This window comes from Mauremys reevesii, linkage group 2 (assembly GCF_016161935.1).
Source record: "Mauremys reevesii isolate NIE-2019 linkage group 2, ASM1616193v1, whole genome shotgun sequence".
NCBI classification, from domain to species: Eukaryota; Metazoa; Chordata; order Testudines; family Geoemydidae; genus Mauremys; species Mauremys reevesii.
Window position 1 is genome coordinate 32,192,973 of NC_052624.1, and position 27,650 is coordinate 32,220,622.

Here is a 27,650-nt window from a genome sequence, read left to right on the forward strand (position 1 = left end):
GGCTCATCTTTTGATAGTGTTGTTCAGATTTCCTTTGAGGATGAGGACAGATAGGTCAAATATAGAGTGATTGTTTTGTGAAAAGTGTTCACCTGCAGGTGTTTTTCATATCACTCTATATCTGACCTATCCATCCTCATCCTCAAAGGAGTCCTGCATAACACTTTCAAAAGACAAGCCTGGGAGCTTAAATCCATAACCTAGCTAGACACTAAAAATCATGGTCTTAATAAAAACACGGCATTTATGGCTTATTACAACAATCTGTAAGCCCCCTCCCCCTTTTTAAAATTTGTCTTATGGCTAGAGATGTATTAATGGGCCTCTTCAGCTTGAATGGTCCCTTAGAATATGTGCTATCAGTTCAATCTTGTAGTCAGCTGTGACACTCTGAGTACCATTCCCAGACTGAAGAAGAGCTCTGTGTAGCTTGAAATCTTGTCTTCTTCGCTAACAGAAGTTGGTTCAATAAAATACATTACCTCACCCACCTTGTTTCTCTAATATCGTGGGACCGACATGGCTACAACAACAATGCATATTAGCAATTTAACAGACATTGTGTTTCAACAGATTTTGAACTAATGGTTCTTTTCCTGCTGTGGGTTATTAACTGTTTTATAATTAGAAAAACAAGGAAATATTCTTATTAATAAGAAATGTTGTATTTCCTGAGTGTTATAAAACCAAAACATGGAACAGTGCTCCCAAAAATGCTAAATGTTTTTATGAGTTTGTTTTTACTCTTATGATTGGTATTAAGGCTTTTGATAGTCATTATGAAGGAAGCAGTTGCAACCAGGCTTCTAATCTAAACATTTTCATGCCTACCCCAATTTCTTATAAGGCAAAGTTTTTATGCCAGAGGCCTGTACACACCTTATCACAAAGCCAAGGTGTTCAGACTATACTGTTTGGTTAACATAAAATAAAAAACTACAGAAAATATATTATTATAATGCAAATGCTCACTCAGAAACCAGATTCCTTTAAAACTGTTATTTGAATCAGTACTGTGCTGATGTAAAGGCTTTCACAACTTTCTCGCTCTAAACCCCCAAATGTCTTGACCCCGGTATCCCCTCTCTGTTCTACCTCTGTTCTGGCCTGGCCTCTCCTCTTCCACTATCTCTGGCTCTGGTTTGCTGTTTGCTGTTTCTTAGGATTGCTTTATGTTCCCCTCTCTGTAGTGGTTGCCCTCTATAAAATTAGGTGAAGATTGTATTAGGTAAGATGCATCAGTTCCCTTAAAAGCGAGAATTTCAGAAGAGCATCTCTGAGACTCATGTTCCTGCAATCCTCCATGTATTCAGGTGATCAGTCATAGCAACAACATATACCCAAAGTACACCGCCCAGGTCACACAGAAATAACCCCTTACATTAACACCCCCCCCCCCAAAAAACAACGTACTACTTCCAAAAATGCAGCAACAGCTGTGGTGCCTTTTATACACGTACCAGCAAACATTCTCTTCAGTTTCTGTTTCCCTATAGGCAACACCAGTGATATTGTAATAATAATAGGAGATATACCTATCTCCTAGAACTGGAAGGGACCCTGAAAGGTCATTGAGTTCAGCCCCTTCCCTTCACTAGCAGGACCAAGTACTGATTTTTGCCCCAGATCCCTAAATGGCCCCCTCAAGGATTGAACTCACAACCCTGGGTTTAGTAGGCCAAATGCTCAAACCACTGAGCTATACCTCCCCCACTTTACATATTTATAGGAATAGTATTTCCTTCTGAAGATTTTAGGCGAGAACAAGATTGTGTTCCCTCCCCCCCACCTCCCAAGTTTATAAAAATGTTTTTAAAAAACGCTTTAAAATTCTCATGATTTTTCTGTTTCCTCCTCACTATGGAATACAACTGTTCTGAAGCTTGTATATTCACACCTGTGCATATGTCCATTATCTTAGAGGATCAGCTCTGCTATCGTTTACCATTGTGTGTAACACAAATTAAAGGAAAAAAACTGATTTGAACCTGTTAACAATCTTACTGATTAAGGAAAGTCTTTGTCAGTGAAGCTACCATTGATAGACTTTAATCAATAGTAATGTGGAGTGTAAAGCTAAGGAAAGAGAGTTCAAAGGGAACCTGCAGTGCTTAACTGCCCCAGAAGACACTAGGAGCTAGTATCATCACAGATCATGTTCAGCTTCTTAAAACTAACTGAAAAACCACACTACACTAGACCTGTCACTAGTTTGCTTTGTTGCTTGGTTTTATGTGCCTGAAACACTTCACTCTGCTGACCTCTAAGCTGATTTCCCTTTGTAAACTCCTACAGTTTTAATACATTAATTTAATAATAATAATGCCTAGCTCTTATATAGATAGCAAAGTACTTTATTGATGTTTATGATCAACTTTTGTCTGTGTGGGTCAGAGTTAAACAGTTATTAGAATGTATATGTTGAACTTTCTTGTCAATCTTATTAATTCTAAGTCTGAATTGTAAGTGTAATGGAAAATATATGGAAATTATTCTTATTGGCTGTTTTTATATTTTTAATGCTTAGAATTTGATAATTGTATAATGGAGATATATATTGGATAAAAGTTACATTAGTCACTGTAGCAACTTCTTTTGAAAATCTTTTAGTTTGATTTCTGTGAACTGAAAGTAATTTTAACTTTAGTGTTTAGCTCAGGGTTGGGCAAACTTTTTGTCTTGAGGGCCGCATCGGGTTTTAGAAATTGTATGGAGGGCTGGTTAGGGGAGAGGGTCATGGCCTGGCCCCCCCTCATCCTCTCTCCCTACCCCGGGATTCCTGCCTCATCCAACCCCTCCTGTTCCTGCCCCATTCACCACCCCCGGTCCCCTGACCAACCCTGGAACCCCCACCCCTGACTGTCCCCACCCCCTGCCGCCCCATCCAACCCCTCCTCTCATTCCTGACTGCTCCCCCCCAGATCCCATTCAGCCCCCCAGTTCCCCCCCCACTGACCACCCCAACCCCTATCCACACCCCCCGCCCACCATCCCGAACTCCCCTGCCCTCTAGCCAACCAACCCTGCTCCCTGCCGCCTTACCGCGCTGCCTGGAGCACAGGTGGCTGGCAGTGCTACAGCTGTGCCACCCGGCTGGAGCCAGCCAACCACCGTACAGCACAGAGCACTGGATCAGGCCAGGCTCTGTAGCTTCACTGCCCCAGGAGCTCAGAGCCTGCCACCCTGAGCATTGCACCGGTGGCACAGTGAGCTGAGACTGTGGGGGAGGGGGAACAGCAGGGGAGGGGCTGGGGGCTAACCTCCCGGCCAGGAGCTCAGGGGCAGGGCAGGAGGGTCCCGCAGGCTGGATGTGGCCCACAGGCCATAGTTTGCTCACCTCTGATTTAGATAAATAAAATTACTTGCTGCAAATAACCATTTTTCTTTGGGACATTTTTTATAGTATTGATTTAACATTAAAAAGTGATTATATGAAATTGTTTTGGATGAGGTATTGCATAAAACTTCATAATTCTAGACTAGGCTTCAGTGATGTGAAATGTGTTTTGGCTTTTCTCTGCCCTGGAAAAATAGCTGACATCTGAAATCTTATAGTAGTAAAAATATGCATCTTAAATCCAAATTAGGTAAGAATTTAGTGATAAGAAAAACTCAAACATGAGGAAAGTAGCTCTGGGATTAAATGTTAGACAGTTGCTCTATTGTTTACCAAATCACAACGTTGTAATATTACCAAACATAAATTACTGATCTTGTTGTTAGGACATATTCTGTACATTTTGTGTGCTTTAATAGCTGGTGACCTGTTATAGGCCATAGTATGATTAACCTGCTTTACATTTTAACAAGCTGCTTGCCATGTACGTGTAAACATAATAAAAGGTTCAGACTGCTTGCTCTGTAGGGGCACTTTGCTTCCCTACACCAGCCCAAAACAGCAGAGCTACTGTGAGTTTTTGGAAGCAGTGTGGATTTCACCACCTCATTCAGAAGCTGTTTTTTATAGACAGTGTCAGAGTTTGATCCAGTCGTTTTTACAAGCAGTCCTTTGTCTGCACGCAAAGGACCATTCACTTAAATGAAGTGCTGGGATTTGCTCTCGTTGCTATAAATCAGAATGCGATCTGGCTGTACCGTTGCCAGATATGATTACTTGAGTTAAACTGAGCCGAAAGGCCTGGCTTAAATCTGGTCCACTGAGGGCCAGAAAAGAAGAGCAATGATTGATAGTTTGTTTTTCTTCATGCTGGCTTCTGTTTGAACATACTGGAAAGTAATAACCTTGAACAGGATAGATTCTCAGTTGTCACTGAGGCACTCGGTAAAACAATGCTCTTGCTAATGTTCTTTATGTCAATTCAATCTCCCTCACAGCTGGCTGAGGAGCTGCAGAGCAAGCCATTGAACACTGAGATCGGAGAGCTGTTGAAACTACTGTCGAAACCAAATATCAAGGTGAGGATGTGTTACACCTGCAAATCACACGCATACCCATTTTCTAAGGCTCCAGAAGGTTTTGTCTGTTTCAGTCAACTTTTTCAAATACTAGGAAGGAGGAGGGGCTCAGTATTAATAGGAAAAATGTACTGCAAGAAAGACAGTTAGTATTAGCAGTAGATTGTAATTGTTACTGACATTCACAAAAGAATTTGAGTGGAGAGGTATTAGTTATTTACAACAGCAGTTTAAAAAAATATGTTAAGTAATTAAATTTACACAATAAATATTTTTCTTCAAATGTCTTTTAGTAAATGTATAAATATGTTGAAACCACTGTTATGAATTAACTATAATTTGCTTTTTAATTGATGACTGGTACAGAATACATGAATTAAAGTGAAAAGTGTGAGTAAAATATATAAATCGTAAGATTTTATACCTCGGATGATGCATATAGTTAATGTAGTTCTCAAAAACCGTTCAGAATTCTCCCAATTATCCTACAACACCTTATAGGATTCCATACTAATGGTTGAGTTATGATTCTGAACTTGGCACTTTTTGGGGTTTGGCTAGGACATGGATTCAGTTTTTCCTGCATTTGTCTTACGACGAGGATTTCTGGCTTTCTGCCTTTCTGTTCCAAACCCTTTCCTCCCAGACTACAATGTCTATGCAGTGTGGTTCCTGTGGTGCTGTCATTTAGCCTCTAGCCTTTTTATTTTACCTTCCAGGTCGGGGCTCTGCAGAAGGACTCTTAAGTCTTAGCATGCGCCTTCACAATTATATTTGCCACTATGTGGCATCCCATTCTCCTGGTGAATATTCTAGCATAGCATATTGATTATGTGCACCCATCCCAGTACTTAGACAATATCTCATTAGTCTTAGGGCCTCTGTTTTTTAGTTTTAACTAGCTAAACTCATTGTGACAGTCTTAATAACATATTTTCCCATGTATAACATATTGCCTGTTACTGCACTAGTATGAATCTAACAGTCACATTAACATAGCTGAATGCCCTTTTTGGCTACAAAAGAAGGGAATGGCTGGACAGACTGTAACAGATTCTTTGTGTAGCCCTGCTGAGCAATCCTGAGTAAGACAGAAACTCCTCACTTCCCTGCATGGCTGATCTTGCTAGACCTTGGCATGGGCATGAGTGGAGAGAAGGGACTGTGAACCTGATACTCTTGCCACACACCTATCCCTGGGCAGGTGGGTAATGAGGGGAGGGGAGAACCTTGACCTCTCCCCCTGACATATTAGCCAAAAAAGAATATGCTACATTCAGTAATGGGCTCTGGATTAATTACTTCCTTTCATCCTTCCCTCCTCTGCATCCTGCTCCCCCATGCTGGGCAAAGGGGGAAGCAGGGAGGGAGCTGTGATTCCTTATAGTCATAATTCTGTCCTAGGGCTACTCCTTGGACTGTGCAACTATATGTTGTCCTTATGCAGTTTATTGAGCAATGTCTAGCCCTACTATATTATTACATACAGAATTGATATTGATTCCTGAAAAGTGGTGGGGTGTTTTGTGTGGGTTTTTTGGAGTGGGGGAGGAAGAGTTGATCTGCATACTTGGTGGAAAATGTTCTATAGAGCAGTTTCCAAAGAGCTAAAATCTCCTGGGATAACTGAGTATTTTTTCAATAGTGAAAATTGTTCAGGACTTGGTTTATATGGTAACTGGAGGTTATAGTTCTGTTGCGGGAACTTCCTCTCCTGACCCAGTTTATAATTGTCAGCCTGTTCATCTCAAATTTATAACATAGACTGATAGTCTTGCCTCACTCCTCAGACATCATCTGATGTTAAAATATGTAGTGAGGTGTATGACTTCTGTAACTTCTTTTGTATAAATATTTACTTAATATAACTTAACTCATTCCTTTGTAGGTCAATAGGTTCAAAAGGTCTGTTTAACATTAGTGTTTTTGTTTGATATCTGGCACCCTAATAGTGATCATCATTGCCTAGATTACTCACCAACATGAGTAAATTTTACACAATCTAACTCTGAAAAAGGACATTATTTGTGATATTCACACAACAGGAGCTTAAAGTCACAGGGTTTGTACAGTCAAACGTCGCAAGAATGCGCCCCGCCATAACGCGAAATCGCATATAACGCGATCATAAGTTGGCTCCCCTTTAAGGCCTAATACCAGTGGTCCCCAACACCATGGCGCCCTCCGGGACATTGATGTGCCCCCGCCTAGTGCCCAGCAGGGGAGAGAAGCTGCAGCCCCACGCCTGCTGGGGACAGAGAACTCTAGGGCTGGGGGCGCTGGTGCTCTCTGTCCCCAGCAGGCGCGGGGCCCCGGCTTCTCTCCGGCTTCAAGAGGAGCCGCGGCTCAGCACCTGCTGGGGACAGAGAACTCCAGCGCCCGCAGCCTCGGTGTTCTCTGTCCCTGGCAGGCGCGGGGCCGCGGCTTCTCTCCCCTACTAGGCACTAGGCGGCGCACATCAATACACCACGTGGGGGACCACTGACTTAAACTGACCGGCTTGAAACCCTGCTATACCGCGACCCTGCATTTATCGCGATGGAATTTTTAGGACCCCAAACATTGCGTTATAGCGGGGTTTCACTGTATTTTGTACTTAGATTATGTAACCTTATTTCCCGTAATGATATAACAGTAGTGTAATTAACACAAGCCACACCCCAGTGTCCTACAGTATGTGACACATTGTACTGTGGTATGGAGATTAAAAGTAGTAGGAGAGCTCTGAGTTAATATTTATTTGTGTACATCTACAATAGTTACAGGCAACCGTCAATCCACTGGATCATGGCGTACATGCAAAGGTCTAGTCAGGTGCCCAATGAATCAGCTTATGGCTGACAAGCCCAGGCAGGGAGCAACACAGCTTGTTACAAATTTCATAGATCCATGTATTGTCTGAGTTGGAGTCCAAGATTACAGCACGCTGCTTGCTTCTTTCTAGCTTTGCTTCCATCCTCTGAATGAAAGCTGCTTTGTTGAGCTTCACACTGTTCCAGATATTCCCTGCAGATTGAACAGGATTCTGCGCGCACTCTTCCCAGCTTTCTACATTGATGTTGAATAACTTCATACCATTTTTGCACACGTCATGGTCCTGTCATAAAGGGTGCCCAGCTTTCTAGGGCCATCTTGCATCTTCCTATACAAAATATTCTTGGGGATATGATCTCCTCCCATTCTCCTGACATGACCAAGCCACCGCGACTTCTTCTTCTTGATAATAGTTTTTAAGTGTTAGTCCTGCATGCTCCAGCACCTCTGTGTTTGGTATTTTGTCTTCCCACTTTATCATCAGGCATCTCATATGGAAACTGTTCAGTCTCCTGACATGCCTATATATATTTATATAAATATATAATAGTTAACTATGTGATATAGTGTACTAAGTTTCCTTAAACTATGCAACTTCGTTTTCTGCTACTGTTTGTGTACACTGTATACATTTGTTTACTCAGTGGCAGTAAACAAAACCTGTATCATACAGTCCTGGAAAGTGAGAACCTTATCATCTGTGTTCCCCGGCTGTCTATTTTTTAGTGTGTATTACAACAGCAGTGCTCAGAGATCGTGTCCTGGGACTCTGTTACTATCTTAGCAAAACAGATCTCATACTAAATTCCCTTCTGAAATTTTAATACACTGAGACAGCTACCTTGTGCATCTTTTTCAAAACAACCAGCCAGAAGTACTAGTTTAATGCATTTTAAAAGGCTTTATTCAGCATACAAAGCATTATTACCTTTCAGTTAAACAGAATATAGAACTATTACATCTTGGCAGCTTCATCAACTATTCTGGGCCCTTGTTTAGCCATCACGAATTAAAGACACACAAAACCTGCTGCTATAACAAGAAACCTCTTGAGAACACATCCAGTCTCCTGGCTCTGATTATTTCTGGGCTTTCTTATCATTGGATTTTACATTTTATCTCTTTAAGAAGTTTGTTAATAAAAATGAAGCTGGCCCTTTAAATTAGTTTGTATATCCCCTACCCCAAATTAGTTAATATCCTCAGCAGCTATTCTCCATCATTTTTGTCTTAAACTTTTGCTCATATATAGAGCCCTAAGCGGATACAAAATTTATATCTGCATCCATCTGCCATACGCAAAAATGGTCCACGGATATAAAGCAGATCTCTGCAGATTTTCAGATATGGTTTAGGTGTCAAAACCTCAGATAAACAAGGGAAGGAGGTATATGTTGTCATACATGTGTTTTATTCTGGATAATTAAGGATATGAGTTGCAAGTGAAGGTGTTAATTCCTGGCTTGTTTAGAAGTGGAATATTGCATATTGTTACTTGTTTTTCCTTTGCAATTCCTTTAGTGTCTTTTTCAGAGTTTTCTAATTCCTGGGATAAAGCTGTAAATTAGATAATTTTAGCTCTGTTTCCAGCTGACCTTGCTTCTTCAGTAAGAGAACAGTTTAATGAATAACTTGTACTTTCAAGACTCTTATTTTACATTGCAACTGTGCTGCTGGATGATAGGGTACTGTGCACACTTGAGTGAAACCTATGCAGTTATACTTTATCAGGCCTATTTTAAAAAACAACACAAAAAAGAGCTTTTGTCAAGAGTAACCACAGATTCCCAATAAGGTCTCAGTACTGCATATAAGCAATGAACTAAAGATGTGTATTATTTCTCAGACTATACCAGATTGACACTTGGGATTCTTTCCAGATGAGTCCTACGTGGTGGGGTTTTTCCTGCTTCTGAGAACTGACACACTATTTCCATATAACCATATGACCCAGGAACATATCTCTGGAATCACAGAATTTCCTTTTTATATCAACATCAAAATATGCAGACCTTCATTTTACATAGAGCCTGTATACATCCTAAAAGGTCCAGATAAAATGAATGTTTGCTAAAGTGTTCCTGTTTTAGATATTTGTCTATATTTTGAGAGCGACACCCTATCCGCAGATTCTAGTGAACAGTTGAAACAGAAATAGCCTCAATGTTAGACACTGCATTCCCTATCTCCCGTCCATGTGTTGCTCAGGAATGGTTTTTATTATATACATTTTTTGTTTTGTTTTAAATAAAACTTTTCCAAAACTCAGTAGTCAATTATAAATTATTATTTGGGCCACAAAAACAGTTGTACACTGATGGCTGGAACCTTCTCCTTCTACAGTCTTTTTTGACTTTAGCTGTGTGATGGGATATTCACCCCACATTATCCCTGAAGGGGTTAATATAGATTGAGAAGGAGACTAATTAACCCAACAGGCACAGCTGAGGGGAATCAGGTGGCTAAGTAATCCCATGCCTCAGGCTGGGTTTATAAAGATAGGCCATTGGCAGCAATGGGGACTGCTGGGAAATAGACTGCAGTTACTCCCTAGAAGGAAGGAGTTGTGAGGCTGGCGAACCCAGGGAAGCAGGGAGCTAGAAGGTAAGGAAAGGCAGTAAGGTCTAGAAGGGAACAGACCTTGGCTGCTGACAAGAGGGTCTCTCAGCAGGAATCCAGAGTAGAGGGCAGGCCTGGGTTCCCCTGCCACCCACAGAGGAAGTGGCCCCAACAGGCAGTTAATGGGAAGGCTGCCTAAGACAGAGGAAGAAAGATTGATGCCCTGGAAGGGAAAAAAGCATATAGCGACCTGGCTGGAGGACCAAGTCACAAAGAGGAGGCAGCAGTGCCCAGAGCAAGAGAAGTGCTGGAGAGAGAGCGAGAGGACAGCAGGAGGGAGAGACCATAAGGAAAAGCATTGGATCTGACAGAAAGCTATTCCCCAGAATGACCAGGAGGAAGCACCACCTGTGATTAGTGAGTACCCGCCCCATGACAAGCTGGTACAGAAGAAGCTTCCAATAGATGACTGTGCATTTAAATTACTAGATAAATCGGATATTTTCCATGACTCATGAATTGTTTTAATCATCAGGCTTCATCTGAAATGCAGAATATTTACAAAGTGTTCTCTAAGTAGAGGATTTTCCTGCTTCTGTCTGTTGTCTCTTTCCTTATCCATCTTGAAGGTGAAATATCTTTCTCTTTACTGAAGGCTACAGCATGTTGAAAATCGAGTGAAAATCCATCTAAGTATACACAGATTTGTCTCTGGTTTTGTGACATAGATACTCCGTAGTATTCTGTTCTCTAAGTATGATTGTAAATAATAGTTCATGCCTATTGGCTTATGTAATAGTTCATGTGAAAGAGATGGTTCTCAGTATTATGTAATGTGTGTATATGTGTGTGTGTGTTTTGTATGAAAAAGCTATGTTTTACAAAAAATATACCTCTTTACAAACAAAATTCAGTGTCTTACAAAAGCAGTGGAAGATAAAACTGAATATTATTATAACCTGGAGATCCTAAACAGGGGATTTTGAGTGGGAGTTCTGTTGGAGGAGAAGATATTTGTAGGTATTTGTGTTTGTTTTTGTATTTGTAGAGGCTGGTAGGGGCAGTGTGCTGGGAGAGAAGCTGAGTCCTGATTTTGAGGTGGGTCTTCTCTGACTAGGGGTCCTATAAAGGTAGCCAGCCAGTCAGGCAGTGGCACAGACAGCTGTAGTGGTCTAGGAGCCAGCAAACAGAGCTGTAAACAGGGGAGTTTGAGTGGGAGTTTGCAAGGGCAGTTTGGGTGGAAGACTTAAAGAGGCAGGCAGAGGAACAGACAGGCTAGTGAAGGGAGTACTTGGTGTTCTGGCAGTGTTTTGGTGCGCGTTGTGGGTTTGATTTGCTGTGGGTTGTGGTGTTTTGGTTTTGTTTGTGTTTCCTGGACTAACAGGACGTAGGTGGGAAGGCTATGACAGAGGCAGCAGTTGTAGTCACTCAAGCAGTGGAAGATACAATGAAGATAACTGGACGTAGAAGCTGCGGTGTGTACATGATCCTGGAGGGGGTACCTGAAAAGAGTGTTGTCTGTATGAAGTGCCACCTGATAGAGCTGGTTGAGTTTAGAAGGGGGTTCAAGCAGATGATGGAGCAAAGACACGAGGAGACTGATGGTAAAAGCTCAGACATGCAGATGGAAGCAGGACCGAAGAACTCTAAGGGGAGACTGCTTGGTGAAGACAGTGGACAGTGGAAGCATATGACTAAGAGAACCAGGCAGAGGAAAAGACGGGTTATTGAAGGAGAAATAGAGTTCAGGAACAGGTTTGAGGAGTTGGAAAATGAAGAAGGGGCACAGCAGGTGGTCACTGAAGGTGAGAGGGTAAGGAAGAAGAGAAGAGCAATGAGTCGTATAGGAAGAAGGGAAGAGTCGATGGAGATAACACCAAATATGAGCCCCAGGAGGATACGGGATGGGTTGCAGAGGATTGCAAGGGTGGATAGGAATCAAGAGGACTTGCAGCCAGAGGGAACAGGAGATAGACCGGAGAATCGCACTGTCACCAGGAAAAGGTAGGTCTACATGATCAGGGACTCCTTACTGAGAGGAATAGACAGGCCTGAAACCAGAGCTGATCCAGAGAACAGAAGGGTGTGCTGTCTGCCGGGTGCGAAGATACGGGATGTGGACCTGAGGCTGAAGAGGATCCTAACGGGAGCGGGAATGAATCCACTGATTGTCCTTCATTTGGGAACAAATGATACGGCTAGATTCTCACTGGAACATATCAAGGGAGACTGTGCAAGGCTGGGGAGGACGCTTAAGGAATTAGAGACTCAGGTGATCTTCAGTGGGATTCTGTCTGTTCCTAGAGAAGGGCAACAAAGGTGTGACAAAATTATGATGCTCAACAGATGGCTCAGGCTGTGGTGCTATAAGGAGAGCTTTGGGATGTATGGCCACTGGGAGGCATTCTTGGAGAGAGGACTGTTCTCTAGGGATGGACTTCACCTGAGTAGGGCAGGAAATAGACTTCTAGGATGGAGGCTGGCACAACTGATTAAGAGAGCTTTAAACTAGGAATTTGGGGGAGATGGTTGGGAGATGTCCAAGTAATCTCCACGCTGGTTTTTAACGTTGAGAGGGAAGAAGACGAAGTAAGAAAGGATACAGCCATGGGTAGGAGAATGGACATAAGGAGGAAGGGTAGTGTAGATACCAGTCTAATAGGTGATACTGGCGGTAGAATGTCAATGCCTAATCGGGTAAAGAATGTGAGCAAAGCCAAACAGCAAAAATTAAGATGCTTGTACACTAATGCGAGGAGCCTAGGTAACAAAATGGAGGGACTAGAGCTACTGATGCAAGAAGTGAAACCAGATATGATAGGGGTAACAGAAACATGGTGGAATAGTAGTCATGACTGGAGTACAGATATTGAAGGGTATGTGTTGTTTACGAAAGACAGAAATAAAAGCAAAGGTGGTGGAGTAGCATTGTATATCAACGACGAGGTAGACTGTAAAGACAGAAGAAGTGATGGAATGGATAAGACAGAGTCTGTCTGGGCAAAAATCAAAGCCTCCCTTGCGATAGTGCTTGGGGTGTGCTATAGACCACCATGATCTGATTTGGATATGGATAGAGCCCTCTATAATGTTTTTAATGAAGTAAATACTAATGCGAATTGTGTGATCATGAGAGACTTTAACTTCCCAGATATAGACTGGAGGACAAGTGCTAGTAATAATAATAGGGCTCAGATTTTCCTGGAAGCAATAGCTGATGGATTCCTTCACCAAGTAGTGGCTGAACCAACAAGAGGGGATGCCATTTTAGATTTGGTTTTGGTGAGTAGTGAGGACCTCATAGAAGAAATGATTATATGGGTCAACCTTGGTTTGAGCGATCATGAGCTAATTAAGTTCAAACTAAATGGAAGGATAAACAAAAATAGATCTGTGACTAGGGTTTTCGATTTCAAAAGGGCTAACTTAAAAAAATTAAGGAAATTAGTTAGAGAAGTGGATTGGACTGAAGAACTTGTGGATCTAAAGGCAGAGGAGGCCTGGAATTACTTCAAGTCAAAGTTGCAGAAACTATCAGAAGCCTGCATCCCAAGAAAGGGGAAAAAAGGCAGGAGTTGTAGATGAAGCTGGATGAGCAAGCATCTCAGAGGGGTGATTAAGAAAAAGCAGAAAGCCTACAAGGAACGGAAGATGGGAGTGATCAGCAAGGAAAGCTACCTTATTGAGATCAGAACATGCAGAGATAAAGTGAGAAAGGCCAAAACCCATGTAGAGTTGGATCTTGCAAAGGGAATTAAAGCCAATAGTAAAAGGTTCTATAGCCATATAAATAAGAAGAAAACAAAGAAGGAAGAAGTGGGACTGCTAAACACTGAGGATGGAGTGGAGGTTAAGGATAATCTAGGCATGGCCCAATGTCTAAACAAATATTTTGCCTCAGTCTTTAATGAGGAGCTTAGGGATAATGGTAGAGTGACAAATGGGAATGAGGATATAGAGGTAGATATTACCCCATCCGAGGTAGAAGCCAAACTCAAACAGCTTAATGGGACTAAATTGGGGGGCCCAGATAATCTTCATCCAAGAATATTAAAAGAAGTGGCACATGAAATTGCAAGCCCATTAGCAAGAATTTTTAATGAATCTGTAAACTCAGGGGTTGTACTGTATGACTGGAGAATTACTAACATAGTTCCTATTTTTAAGAAAGGGAAAAAAGGTGATCCGGGTAACTACAAGCCTATTAGTTTGACTTCTGTAGTGTGCAAGGTCTTGGAAAATATTTTGAAGGAGAAAGTAGTTAAGGACATTGAGCTCAAGGGACAAAATACAACATGGTTTTACAAAAGGTAGATCGTGCCAAACCAACCTGATCTCTTTCTTTGAGACGGTAACAGATTTTTTAGACAAAAGAAATGCAGTGGATCTTATTTTCCTCGATTTCAGTAAGGCATTTGATACACCTCCACATGGGGAATTATTAGCTAAATTGGAAAAGTTGGGGATCAGTATGAAAATTGAAAGGTGAATAAGGAACTGGTTAAAGGGGAGACTATAACAGATCATACTGAAAGGTGAACTGTCAGGTTGGAGGGAGGTTACTAGCAGAGTTCCTCAGGGATCGGTTTTGGGACCAATCTTATTTATTAATCTTTTTATTACTGACCTTGGCACAAAAAGTGGGAGTGTGCTAATAAAGTTTGTGGATGACACAAAGCTGGGAGGTATTGCCAATACAGAGAAGGACTTGGATATCATACAGAAAGATCTGGATGACCTTGTAAACTGGAGTAGAAGTAATAAGATGAAATTTAATATTGAAAAGTGCAAGGTCATGCATTTAGGGAGTAATTACAAGAATTTTGGTTATAAGCTGGGTGGACGCATCAGTTGGAAGTAACAGAGGAGGAGAAGGACCTTGGAGTGTTGGTTGATCACAGGTTGACTATGAGCTGCCAATGTGATATGGCCGTCAAAAAAGCTAATGTGGTCTTGGGATGCATCAGCTGAGGTATTTCCAGTAGAGATAAGGAGGTGTTAGTACCATTATACAAGGCACTATTGAGACCTCATCTCGAATACTGTGTGCCGTTCTGGTCTCCCATGTTTAAGAAGAAATATTTCAAACTGGAACAGGTTCAGGCAAGGGCTACTAGGATGATTGGAGGAATGGAAAACCTGTCTTATGAAAGGAGACTCAAAGAGCTCGGTTTGTTTAGCCTAACCAAAAGAAGGCTGAGGGGAGATATGATTGCCCTCTATAAATACATCAGAGGGACAAATACCAGGGAGGGAGAGGAATTCATTAAGATCAGTACCAATGTGGACACTAGAACAAATGGATATAAACTGGCCATCAGGAAATTTAGACTTGAAATTAGATGAATGTTTCTAACCATCAGAGGAATGAAGTTCTGGAACAATCTGCCATGTTAGATGGGGTGGGATCTGAGTTACTACAGAGAATTCTTTCCTGGGTGTCTGGCTGGTGAGTGTTGCTCACATGCTCAGGGCAGATTGGCAAAGGCCCTGGTTGTTTTTTTTTTGCCTTCCTCTGTGGCGTTGGGCACAGGTCCCTTGCTGGAGGATTCTCTGCACCTTGAAGTCTTTAAACCATGATTTGAGGACTTCAGTGGCTCAGATATAGGTTAAGGGTTTGTTACAGGAGTGAGTGGGTGAGATTCCATGGCCTGCGTTGTGCAGGAGGTCGGACTAGATGATCATAATGGTCCCGTCTGACCTTAAAGTCTGTAATTCTATGACTCTATGATTTTAAAAGTTTCAATTTCTATTCTAGTTTTAACTGGAAAAAACATTCCATGATTAAAAACTCTCCATTCCTTCTTTAACAAGGTGGCAAAGCTGTGTTCTGTTTGATACAGAGCCATGGTACATGAGCACAATTTTTCTTAATTTTTTAAATTTTAAATTCTAAAAACCAAAGCAATAAATCATAAGAATTAATATTTCAGGGAGCTAAATTTTGTTAGTCTGGCTCCAGGCCAGAAGGATTGCTCTGTCACAAAAAGATTGCCATGCCAGATTTAATCCATTTTTTCTGGGTTTTGATTCACTTTGAAATGGAGATATGACAGAGGATTCAGATTTCATTTTTATTTAACACTGGGATTTTAATAACAGCAGTTGCATACCTAATTTCCTACGTATCACACTGTTGAATTTACCTCTTAAAATTAATTCCTGTCAGAGTAAGTTTAGTGTGCTTTGATTTGTGTAAAATAAGTGCTGTTTTTATTACCTAAGGCAGTGGTCCCCAACCTTTCAGTGTGGCGAGCGCCAGATTAACTAGCTGCTGAAATGCCGCCAAGGAGCGCGGCTGCCAGACAAGCAACTGCCAAAATGCCACTGACAAGCGGCAACACCAAGAAGCGCCGCCGCCAAAATGCCGCCGAGAAGCAGTGTCATCAAGAGGCATTGCCGCCGAAATGCCGCCGAGAAGCAGTGCCATCAAGAGGCATCGCCGCTGAAATCCAGCGGCATTTCGGCGGCAACGCTTCTTGGCATCGCCTTTTCTCAGTGGCATTTCGGCGGCTGCTTGTCCAGTGGCTGCGCTCCTCGGTGGCGGGGCGCTCCCTTCTCAGTAGGCAGGTACACATAGATGCCCCGGCCGGCACCCTGGCGCCCGCGGGCACCGCGTTGGGGACCACTGACCTAAGGGCTAGCCACCAGTTGGAGTCATACTAAAACATCTAAGCCACTGTGCTGAAAATTATTTTTAAAAATGTTGATATCTCCTCTGCTTTGGAGGAACATGGACTATTTTCTAACCACTTAAGAATGCTTGTGATCTTTCTGACTGCTTGTAGTGGAATTCTTTATCTACTGTTCGTTTGGGTATATTAAAAGGACTGCCAACCCCTGGCATGAAGTGCAAAAGTAGTACATAACAGGAGCAAAAGGCACAACTGTGAATGACTGAATGTATCAAGGCACAAGAGAATCTAAACTATGTGGAGTACTTCAGAGACTCTACCTGTAGCTGTGCTGAGAACAAGCACTGGACATTCTTATCAGTATTTTTCTTGGCTACTCTTTTATTACATTAGAGTCAGGGCCAACTCCAGGCACCAGCAAACCAAGCAGGTGCTTGGGGTGGCACATTTTCAGGGGCTGCATTCCAGCCAGCCTATTTATTTATTTATTTATTTATTGCACTTGTGGCGGCAAAAGCCTAGAGCCAGCCCTGGCAGCAGCAATGCATCCTGCATCTGGGGCGACCTGTGGCCGCTGTGGTTTGCGTCGGGGAGCAGCACCCGCACCTTGTGGCTGGACCAGGCCAACTCCGAATGGGGGACACTCAGGCTGGGGGCTGCCCTGTGGGGCGCATGGAGCTGCCTGCAGGTGCCGCAGGGTGGCCGCCCCCCCAGCGCCGCAGCTGGGGCTGGGCGAAGCAGCCGGAGCCACCCAGGGACTGCGGCAGGGCGGCCAGGAGCAGCAGCAGGGCCATAGTGGGGACCAGTGCCCAGGACACTGCTGTGCGGCGCCCACACCCTGCTCTCCGGGCTCCACTTCCTCTGGGGCTGCCCTGCCCTGGCTCCTCAGCCCTCTGCCGGGCGGTCCCCCGTCTCTGCCGTCCTGGGTTCCGGCCGGTCCTGGAGGCGGGAGCCCCGGCTGGAGGGACCCTGGGCTGAGGTGCGGCCCGGGAGCCCCACTGCTTACCCTGACCCTGCCAGTGCCAGACTGGCTGGAGGCGAGGGGGGAGCGGGCGGAGTCAGCACTGGTGGGGGGAGCCCAGGGCTGGGGCAGCAGGGAGTGCGGGTGGGGTGGAGGGGGGGGAGAGCCCAGCGGTTGGGCGGCATGGGGTGCAGGTGGGGGGAGAGCCCAGTGCTGGGGCAGCAGAGGGGTGCGGGGGGAGCCCAGGGCTGGGGTGGGGGGCAGCCAAATTTTTTTTTGCTTGGGGCGGCAAAAAACCTAGAGCCGGTCCTGATTAGAGTGAATAGATTTTGTGAAAAAAAACAGGAGTACTTGTGGCACCTTAAAGACTAACAAATTTATTTAAGCATGAGCTTTCGTGAGCTACAGCTCACTTCTTCGGAGAAGCTGTAGCTCACGAAAGCTCATGCTTAAATAAATTTGTTAGTCTTTAAGGTGCCACAAGTACTCCTGTTTTTTTTGCGGATACAGACTAACACGGCTGCTACTCTGAAACCTAGATTTTGTGAGTAATTTTAAGATAATTTAGATTGAAGAAAGAACCACTCTTGCATGACTGGGAATACTTTCAAATTAACTTGTCCATACACAACCTTTACTGAAAAATGCTGTTCAGAAAAGAGAGAGAATCTAGAAATGTTGACGTTATTTATGTTTTTAAATTAGTTTAAAACAGAAAACTGAGAAGGAGCATCTGGTTAGTCAATCATTAGTTTAGAGTACAAAGCCATAAATGAGATGTTTGCTTCCTATTTCATTATTTTCAATAGACTTTAAATTGTTTTTAATGTATTCAGACCTTTTGTTTAATAAAATGCTAACAATATGCACGTTTAAGTAGATTCACTTTTCATCACCTTTGTGTACTTCAGCTTTATTCATATTATCGCCGTTTAGGATCTTGAACTAAACATTACCAAAATTTACACACCCAGTGAAACCTGAGCAATTTCATTGCTTTTAGTTTAACTATTTCTTGCATATTTGAACCTGAGTTTTTAAAACATTTTTGTTAGGTATTTTATTCTGCATTTTCTTGGTGGTCTAGTGGTATTGGTGTGAAGCTGGTAAATTGTGTACCCTATTAAATGATGTTTGCTGCCATGATCACAGTCATCTGCTGGTTACTTGGCTCCTATGGAGCCCTAGTGGGTTATTCTGATAAGCGTGCCTATCCCTATTGCTTTGAATGATTTATTGAAACTTTTGTCAAAAGAGCATTTTAAGGCTGATTTAAATTAACCAGTAGTTGCTTAGAAGCTGCATTGCATGGACCAGAATCAGTACAGCAGGCTTGACATCTGTCATGAACTAAAATTTATCATTACATCAGTAGACCACAAAGACAGTGTGATAATAAGAGATGTCATATTGGCAGCAACAAATTATTTAAGGTGTTTCTAAAAGAATTAGAAACTGAAAACTCTCAGAGAAAATTTATCTTTGGTTAAATGTAAACAAAATCTGCTTTTACGGTGGTCTATGATCTATCAAAGAAAATCCTGATCTAAACTTAACATTTCACAGGCCATTTTTTCTTGCTCCCTTTCGATTGCAGCCAGAGCTGGTTGAGAATTTTTCATTGTTTTTTCAGCTGAAAAAATGTGGTTTCTGCAAAATCAACATTTTCCCCATGGAATTTGCTTGAAATTAGTCTTTACTTTGTATCTGGGAAAACTGAATAAAACATTGCAGTGTAACATTGATCTGTGTTTACCTAAGCTGTTGTGTGTCTCAGATATATTCATTCTCCACTATGGGCTGTGCTCCCTGCCTGGACCATGTCTCCCAGGATGCACAATGATCTTCCCCTCTTGTTGATCTCTGTAGTGTATCTTGGGAGACTTTTTAGTCCCTCTCTTACCTCATGAGAATATCCTTTGCTAGCATGTGGGATCACAAAATAGGAAGCTATAACCTGTTCGGGAAAGCAGAATTTTTCATATTTATGTAAGTAGATTGGAAGTGTCATCAGTAATCTTCTAAGTTTGCTGGTAGTGTTCATCATACGATTCTCTGTATTTTAAAATATTTTAATATCACATCAGAAATGGAGTTTGAGTTGATTTGAAATAGTGGCTGCTGTTTTGAACAGACAGCGCAATGACACTGTGGAAATGGCACATTTATACACAACAATAGATCTGCTTCCCATGTGTGATCCAAGTTGTACCTTCTTTCTGTACTGACAAAAATAGAAAGTTTAATATTTTTACTTCTGTTACAGATATACCGAAGAATGAGACCAATTGTTTTGCCTCTTGCATCAACAGAATTGTTAACTAATCTTTATTTGCAGAATTCTCATTACTGAGGTGATGCAGGAGCCAGAAAGAACAGCTTGACCTTCAGATGGCAGGTTGAGTTTGCAACTGGCATTTAAGGAAGAAAACCTGTATTTTTCTGAGCAAATGTCATATGTAAGCTATTGACACAGTATGCATGGAACTCTGTAATGTCCTCTTAAGATATGTCTACACTGCAATTAAAAACCCATAGCTAACCCTTGTAAGCTGACTCGGGCTAAGGGGGTTGGGCTAAAGCAGGGGTCTCAAACTCAAATGGCCACGAGGGCCACATGAGGACTAATACGTTGGCCCGAGGGCCGCATCACTGACACCCCCGCCCTCGGCCCTGCCCCCACTCCACCCCTTCCATGAAGCCCTGCCCCGCCTCTTCCCACCCCTTCCCTGCTCTCATTCCAAACCCTTCCCTGAAATCCCCACCCCAACTCCGCCCCCTCTCTGCCCTCAGGGGATGCAGGAGGGGTGTGGGGTGTGGCAGGGGCTCAGGGCAGGGCGTTGGGGTGTGGGGTGCAGGAGGGATGAGAGGTGCGGCAAGGGGTCAGGGCAAGGGGTTGAGGTGCAGGAGGGGTGCAGCAAGGGGGCAGGGCAGGGGATCGGGATGCAGGAGAGGTGCGGCAGGGGGCTCAAGGTAGTGGCTTGGGGTGCAGGAGGGGTGTGGGGTGCGGCAGGGTGTTCAGGGCAGGGGGTCGGGTGCAGGGTGTGGCAAGTGGCTCAAGGAAGGGGTTTGGGGTGCAGGAGGGGTCCGGGGTGCAGTAGGTGGCTCAGGGCAGGGAGTCAGGGTGCAGGGTATGGCAGGGGGTTGGGGTGCGGCAGGGGGCTCAGGGCAGTGGGTTGTGGTGCAGGAGGGGTGTGGCAGGGGGTCGGGGTGCAGGGTGCGGTGAGGGGCTCAGGGCAGGGGGTTTGACTGCAGGAGAGGTTTGGGGAGCAGGCTTCGGCCTGGTGCGCACCGGGGGCAGGGCAGGCTGCCTGCCTGCCTGCCCTGCCCCAGTGCCGCTCCAGGAAGCGGCTGGAATGTGGGGGAGCAGGGGCACAGGGGTGTGTTTGTTGCTGTTGCTTCAGGCACCGCCCCCAGCATCTCCCGTTGGCCGGGAATGGGGAACCGTGGCCAGTGGGAGCTGCTGGGGGTGGTGCCTGAAGCAACAGCCACATGCAGCCCTGTGCCTCTCTTCCCCCAGGTTCTGTCCACTTCCCAGCGCGGGGGCAGGGCGGGCAGGCAAGGAGCCTGCCCTGCCCCCAGTGTGTGTCGGGCCGGAGCCACTCTAGGTAAACACTGGGGGAGGGGAGGGGACTGCGAGGAGCTCGCGGGCCGCAGAAAATAACCTCGCGGGCTGCATCTGTGAGACCCCTGGGCTAAAAGGTCTGTTTCACTGCACTCCTAGACTTCCGGGCCTGGGCTACAGTCCAAGCTCTACCCACCCCCACCTCCCGCTCACCTTTTAGGAACCTAGAGCCCAGCCAAAGCTCTGAAGTCTACACTGAAATGAAACAGCCAGTCATGGATTAATTGCTGTGTAGACAGATCCATACAGTACACATGCCAAACCTGTGAAAAAAACCACAGACATTGGGCTTGTTTTTGGCTTAATCGGCTTGTGAGTGGCTTGTAGCTTGTTACTTCTTTTTTTGATCGGCTCCGAGCAAGTGGAGGCAAGCAGGGGCAAGGAGAAGGAGACAGTCAGGGGTGCACAGCAGGCCCACCACAGTCACAGAATGCATGCCGGGGATATGTAGTCAAATAGAGTGTTGGAGTTCTTAGGGATTGGCTTGTTTTGGCCTTGTTTTGAAATGGGATTAGCTTGATTTTTGGTTTATTGTGAAAGTCGGGTGTTTATTTACTACGTGAAAGTTGGCAGCTGTGTCCTACAGTTACTTTTCAGGAGATAACATATAGATGCCCCACATATCAACCAGGAGGGTGAAGGAGAAGTAGACAGTAGCAATGAAGACTTTTGTGTGGAGAGTGGTAAAGACAGAGAGCTCCTCTCTTCCAGAAGCTTCCTCCTCTTATGTGGAGGAGACGCGAGGATTAAAAAAAATAAATTGAAAGGAAACAAAGGAAGAAATTTGTGTTCAATTTTCATTTTGTTTTTGTTTTATATGCTTATTTTAAAACAACTTTTCCCAGTGTTCTGTGGGAGATATTTGGCTATGAAAAGATCTTTTGATCCACCTACATTTTTTGTAATCTAATGAAGGTTTTTATTGTGTACTGTACCCATATTGTATCATCTGAATCCATCTCCTTGCCATTTGGAAAGAAAAAACTGTTAGGAGCTCGATGCAGGAATTAGTGGGTGAAACTATGGTTGACATTTATGCAGTAGGTCAGACTAAATGATCACAATATTCCCTTCTGGCCTAAAAACCTGTGAATCTATGAAAAGTAGGGGTATTGGCAGCTTTTCCTAAAGTTATGTACAGTATGCTGCTATTTTGGTCCCCTCCCCTACTTTCTGACAGCCTTCTTGGAGAAGAAAAGAGTTCTAAACTTACACACTGTCAGCTTCAAATCTTGAGTTCTCATTCCATTGGTTGACTTGTCTCTGTAATTCTGGAAATATCCTCCCCCCCCCTTTTTTTTTTAAAGACTCCTTACGGTTGGTTGGTTGGTCGGTCGGTTGTTTTTTGGGTGTTTATTATGGGTTTGAGTCGTGAATCAAGCTACCTAACTCTTTTATTTTCATAAGTTTTTGTTACTGTGTGTGTATATATAAGTACTATTGAAAAAGGAACAAATCAAACATTCTAATAGCTAAAATGCACTTTAAAAAATAAAGCAACAAGACATGCCTTAATTACCATGTATACCAACCAAGATAAATCAATAACCAACTATGGCATATTCTTAATGTGGTAAAGAACATACTGTAATAACATAAAGGAGAGGAAAGAATACAACTTAAATATTATTTTTAAGACCAAATCCTCCTGTTACCTTAGTTACACTATACACTATTACCCCTGTTTTATGTAATAACTTAATTGGGGCAGCCTGAGCTGCAACAGTCTTGAGGTACGGAAATGCAAATGTTCACTAGCAGCCAACTGTATCATAAACAAGAATGAAGCCAGGCAGATTGGCAGGGGAAAGTAGAGGATTTTGAAAAGGAAATCAAAGAAAGTCTTCAGTTACATGACACAAGTTCTACCACACAAAGTAACCAATACTAATCTATGTACTGAATGCTGAATTACATGCCTTTAACGATGGTATTCATATAGCACATAAATGGTTGGCAACATTAAGAAAATATTTGGCAGTTTAGGAGGAGAAACATCATGCAGGGTAAAATCACATCTTGATCAAGTAGCAATTCTGCTCAGCTCATGAAAATGGAAAAACATAGTAATTTTACAGAGATATGACTATCCAAGTAAACAGATATTAAGTAAATTGTCCTTTTTGTCAGTGAAACTTAATGGTCTCCTTTTGATTCTGCTTGTGACTACCCTTTTCTTCAGCAGTCTCCTGTCTCTCACGCAGAAGGGCATATCCTACAGCCCCCATATCTCCTCACCATTTTCCCCTTTTCCAGATCACTGGAATATATATTTAACACTAGTCCAGACCAGAACTTTGACCATTTATTCCTGCTTTTTTTCTGTCTCTTGTCAGTTACTAATCTCATATCATTGCTGTCTTTCTCACCCCATGACTACTTAGTTTTCCATAATCATAGGACTTGAAGGGACCTTGAGAGGCCATCTAGTCCAGTCCCCTGCACTAGTAGCAGGACTAAGTATTACCTGGATCATCCCTGACAGGTGTTTGTCTCACCTGCTCTTAAAAATCTCCAATGATGGAAGCAACAGAGAGTCCTGTGGCACCTTTAAGACTAACAGATGTATTGGAGCATAAGCTTTCGTGGGTGAATGCATCATGACATGCGTCTGACGAAGTGGGTATTCACCCATGAAAGCTTATGCTCCAATACATCTGTAAGTCTTAAAGGTGCCACAGAACTCTCTGTTGCTTTTTACAGATCCAGACTAACACGGCTACCCCTCTGATACTTGACTCCACAGCCTCCCTAGGCAATTTATTCCAGTGCTTAACCACTCTGACAGTTAGGAAGTTTTTCCTAATGTCCAAACCTAAACCTCCCTTGCTGCAATTTAAGCCCATTGCTTCTTGTCCTATCCCCAGAGGTTAAGAAAAACAATTTTTCTTCTTCCTTCTTGTAACAACTTTTTACATACTTGAAGACTGTTATATCCCCTCTCAGTCTTCTCTTTTCCAGACTAAACAAACCCACCTTTTTCAATCTTCCCTCCTAGGTCATGTTTTCTAAACCTTTAATAATTTTTGTTGCTCTTCTCGGGACTCTCTCCAATTTATCCACATCCTTCCTGAAATGTGGCACCCAGAACTGGACACCATACTCCAATTGAGGCCCAATCAGCGCAGAGTAGAGTGGAAGAATTACTTCTTGTGTCTTGCTCACAACACTCCTGCTAATACCTTTATGTGAGGGGTTTGTCATAAACTTTTTGAAAGTCCATATAGATCATGTCAGCTGTTTCTCTTGTATCCACTCTTTTGTTGACATGCTCAAAGAATTTTAATAAGAGAAGCAGGATTTTCTTTTAAATATACTGGTTTATCCCTATCATACTATGCTCATTTTGGTAGTTTATAATTTATTTATTTATAATTTATTTTTACATTTCAGTCATTTTACCTGGTCCAACTTACTGGTTTGTAAATCTCAAGATCGTTTTTTTAAAGATGGGTTCACATTTGCTACTCTCCAATTCCTGGAATAGTAGTTGATTTCAGTGAAATTGAATTATATGTTTACTCTTTCAATAGTACCACCTCACTTCTTCAGTGTATAAAAGTAGAAAGCAGGCAAAACAAATGACGCCAAGAACTCAGATTTTATTAGTTGGGCATCTCTGGGATACACTCAAAACGACCTGCGTGACTTCTCTCCAACTGCACTTCATCTATGTGTTCGGGGGAAAGAGGACCCTTAATGATTTTTGGGAGGGAATAAGTCCCAGCTCAACTCCTCCAATAGCTTTTGTTTTGTGTCCGCAAGCCTCATAGTTTGACTTAGTCAATATGGGGGCTGAATGGAATCTATAGTACATCTTCCTTTTTCAGAGACACACGCTGTCGTAAGGGCATGCAATCTTTGCTGCTTGTTTTTCCATAATATATTCTTATCTTTTTTAGATTCAGTCTTCAAGAGTTTTAGGTCAGAGAACAAAAGATATATGCTGCCTCTACAAAGACACTTATTTTTCATCAGGAGGTAGCCACCGCTTCATTCGACCTCTATTTCTTCAAAAAAGGAGCTGATGAAGGATTGCCCGAATATTAGAAGGATGATCATTTGTTCAGAACATAGTTTCCAGCATACAACTCATCTGTTTGTGCTCTGGGAAGATACTTAAGGAGGGGGAGGGGATTAAAGTGTCAAGAACACTTTAGCTAAATGAGTCAGGTTATGAATTTAAGAGGCATACTGGTTTGAAATTCTTCATTGTTGGTTTAAAATCAGGGCTTACTCTGCCGTAATAGCCATATGTGAGCAGAAAAGGCAGAGGCCACAATTGAGGAAAAATCATAGGGCTGCCATCTGGAAGAATATTAACACCTTTACCAGATGACATGGACTGGCTGTGAGTTTCTATGGACAGTGAGAATAGTTAGACTTCGGAAGTGTCTCCTGGGGTTCCAAGCAATGAGCAAGAGGAAGTGGGAGTCTGAAGATGTGAGAAGTCTAGCCTTCTATTGGTTGTTACTGTCTGAGTAACAGCTACAGGTAAACCCATCAGTTCAATTGGTGGATCTGAAACTACATTTTCAGGCAAGGAAATTACCCGTTTTTGAAAGGAAGTCCATGTATTCAGGAATAAAAATCCACCCTGGTTAAGAGGAAAAAGTAATATATACTTAATATTGACCCAAATGAGATGTTACTATGCCAAGAACATTAATATACTATAGATATTAAGAATACAGAGCTACACATGTACAGAATGGATTTTAAATATTTTTATACAATTGAATATCATAGTAGTGATTCATCTTTTGTCTCTATTTTCATTGTTTCTGCTGTTTTGCTGTGTTGGTCTTGGCTCTTCAGCCCAATCGATTGCTTCAGCTAGTATGCTTGATTGTTCTAGTCAGTGTTAGCTGATTTGCCTGTTTGTTTGTTGCTCGCCCTTAATGATATTCTGCTATTACTTCCTCTTGAGCCTCTCATAATTTCTACTGTGTCAGTCTCCTTTCTCCAAGTCTTTCTTCTATTTCTTCCTCTTCTTCTGCAATCTCTTTTCTTCCTGTCCCTTTTTACCCTCCTCCTGCTGCTGCTCATCTCACCAGCTCCACTTCCCTCTCTCCACTTTTTCTCACTCCCATATGGTGTCAAATACACATCTGATGTTCACTTCCTCCTCACTTACAGTGGTATTTGTGCCAACTTCATCCTTCTCATTTCCTTCACCTTTCCTTGTCACCATCTCCACCTCCTCCCTTTCAGACCAACACATCCATCCCTGCCTTTTCATTCCATCATCTTCTCTCTCTGGAATACTTTCTACATCTCAAAGAAGATTGCTGCCATCCACTCTTTTCTTTTCCTACCTCCTTTTCGTGGCACTCTCAGAAACCTGGATTCCTCCCTTTGACACGGCTTATGCAGCTGCTCTTTTTGTCTCGCATCTCATCCAGATGCAATTACATTCACAAAAGAATGGGGGGGGGGAGGGGAGGAATAGCGGGATTGGGCTTCTCTTCAGATCTTGTTGCTTCCTGCCATAGCTGAGTTAAGGCACATGCATTATATAGTGAATTACACTGCTAAACATTTCCTCAGTGTAAAGTTAAAATTGAATCTTAAATTGAGGAATATTTTTGAATAAGAGGGAAAAGCTAAAAACTGATCTTAGAAGGCACTGAATTCATAAGTCAGCAACGAGTTTTTTAGGCTTTCTTATTCCAGGTGCCAGTCATAAATTCTGAACTGTAAAATAATCATTGACAGCTTTAATATAAAAAGTACTGCACTAGTTACTAAAGAATTTTTTTAAAGTATTCATTTCCATCTCGATCATGTCTAAGAATTTAGCTGAACATCAATATTTATATTTAGGTAGTGTAGGAATTTGAATCATACCTTCTTTTGAGTTCTAAATATGGACCATGTTTACATTAGTGAATCATAAGCATAAAACTTAGCTACAACAAAATCTTTTTCCCAGAGGTCCCTAGGTGTACATGATCTTGATTTTGGACTCTGTGCATGACTCTGAAGAGTTGTGTAAAAAGTTCTCAGAATTTCTAGCAGCTTCCTGTGGTGGATAAGAACATCAGAGTATACTATTATGATTAATCTTTCAGTTCTTTTTAAAGTGTTGTAAGAAGTAAAACTCAGTGTGGTCAGTTGGCATGAGGTAGATCTTTCCTAGGGATTTTGTTCATATTAGCTTCCCTTTAATGTAAGTGCCAAAAGGTCAGATATCAACGGTGTGCTTTTAAAGAAGTCCCAAACTTTTATGTCATGTTCACTACATCTGTTTTTATAAACTTTTCTTGTGATGAGTATATTTTTAAATTAAATATAAGTACAAACAACAGAAAAGTTGTTGCAGAAACGTTTCTGTACTCTTTATATGTTACTTTTCTCATATATATTTTAATTATGAAAAAGTTCTGTAGAGGAGATATTCTACGTCGTGCCCCTTCCCCCCCCCCCCCTGTTTTTTAAAGACATTGCTTACTTGTAGTTGATAGTGTTTTCTCTTGGTTTACATTTATCTTCCTTTCCTTTCTTCTTTTGAGAAATTAGTGGATTTGTATGTTGTCGAATAACTTAAGTAAAGACAAAATAACTTTAAACTGCACTTCTGGACATCAGAAGTTGTCCTTGCCAATGACATTTCTGATAATAAAAGATGTTTTTTACT

At 42.5% G+C, this 27,650-nt stretch overlaps 1 protein-coding gene across 10 annotated transcripts in view; it reads left to right on the forward strand.

Moving 5' to 3' along the window:
- Positions 1 to 27,650, forward strand: part of MPP7 (membrane palmitoylated protein 7) — a 300,103-nt gene that overhangs the window by 166,982 nt on the left and 105,471 nt on the right. For all 10 annotated transcript variants that reach the window (XR_005593934.1, XM_039523991.1, XM_039523987.1 and 7 more), the window contains one exon: positions 4,336 to 4,416. Coding sequence is in view for 9 of the 10 variants with exons in the window: in XM_039523991.1 (XP_039379925.1) it covers positions 4,336 to 4,416 (81 nt within the window). In the remaining variant the exon portion in view is untranslated. The remainder of the gene's footprint in view (positions 1 to 4,335; positions 4,417 to 27,650) is intronic.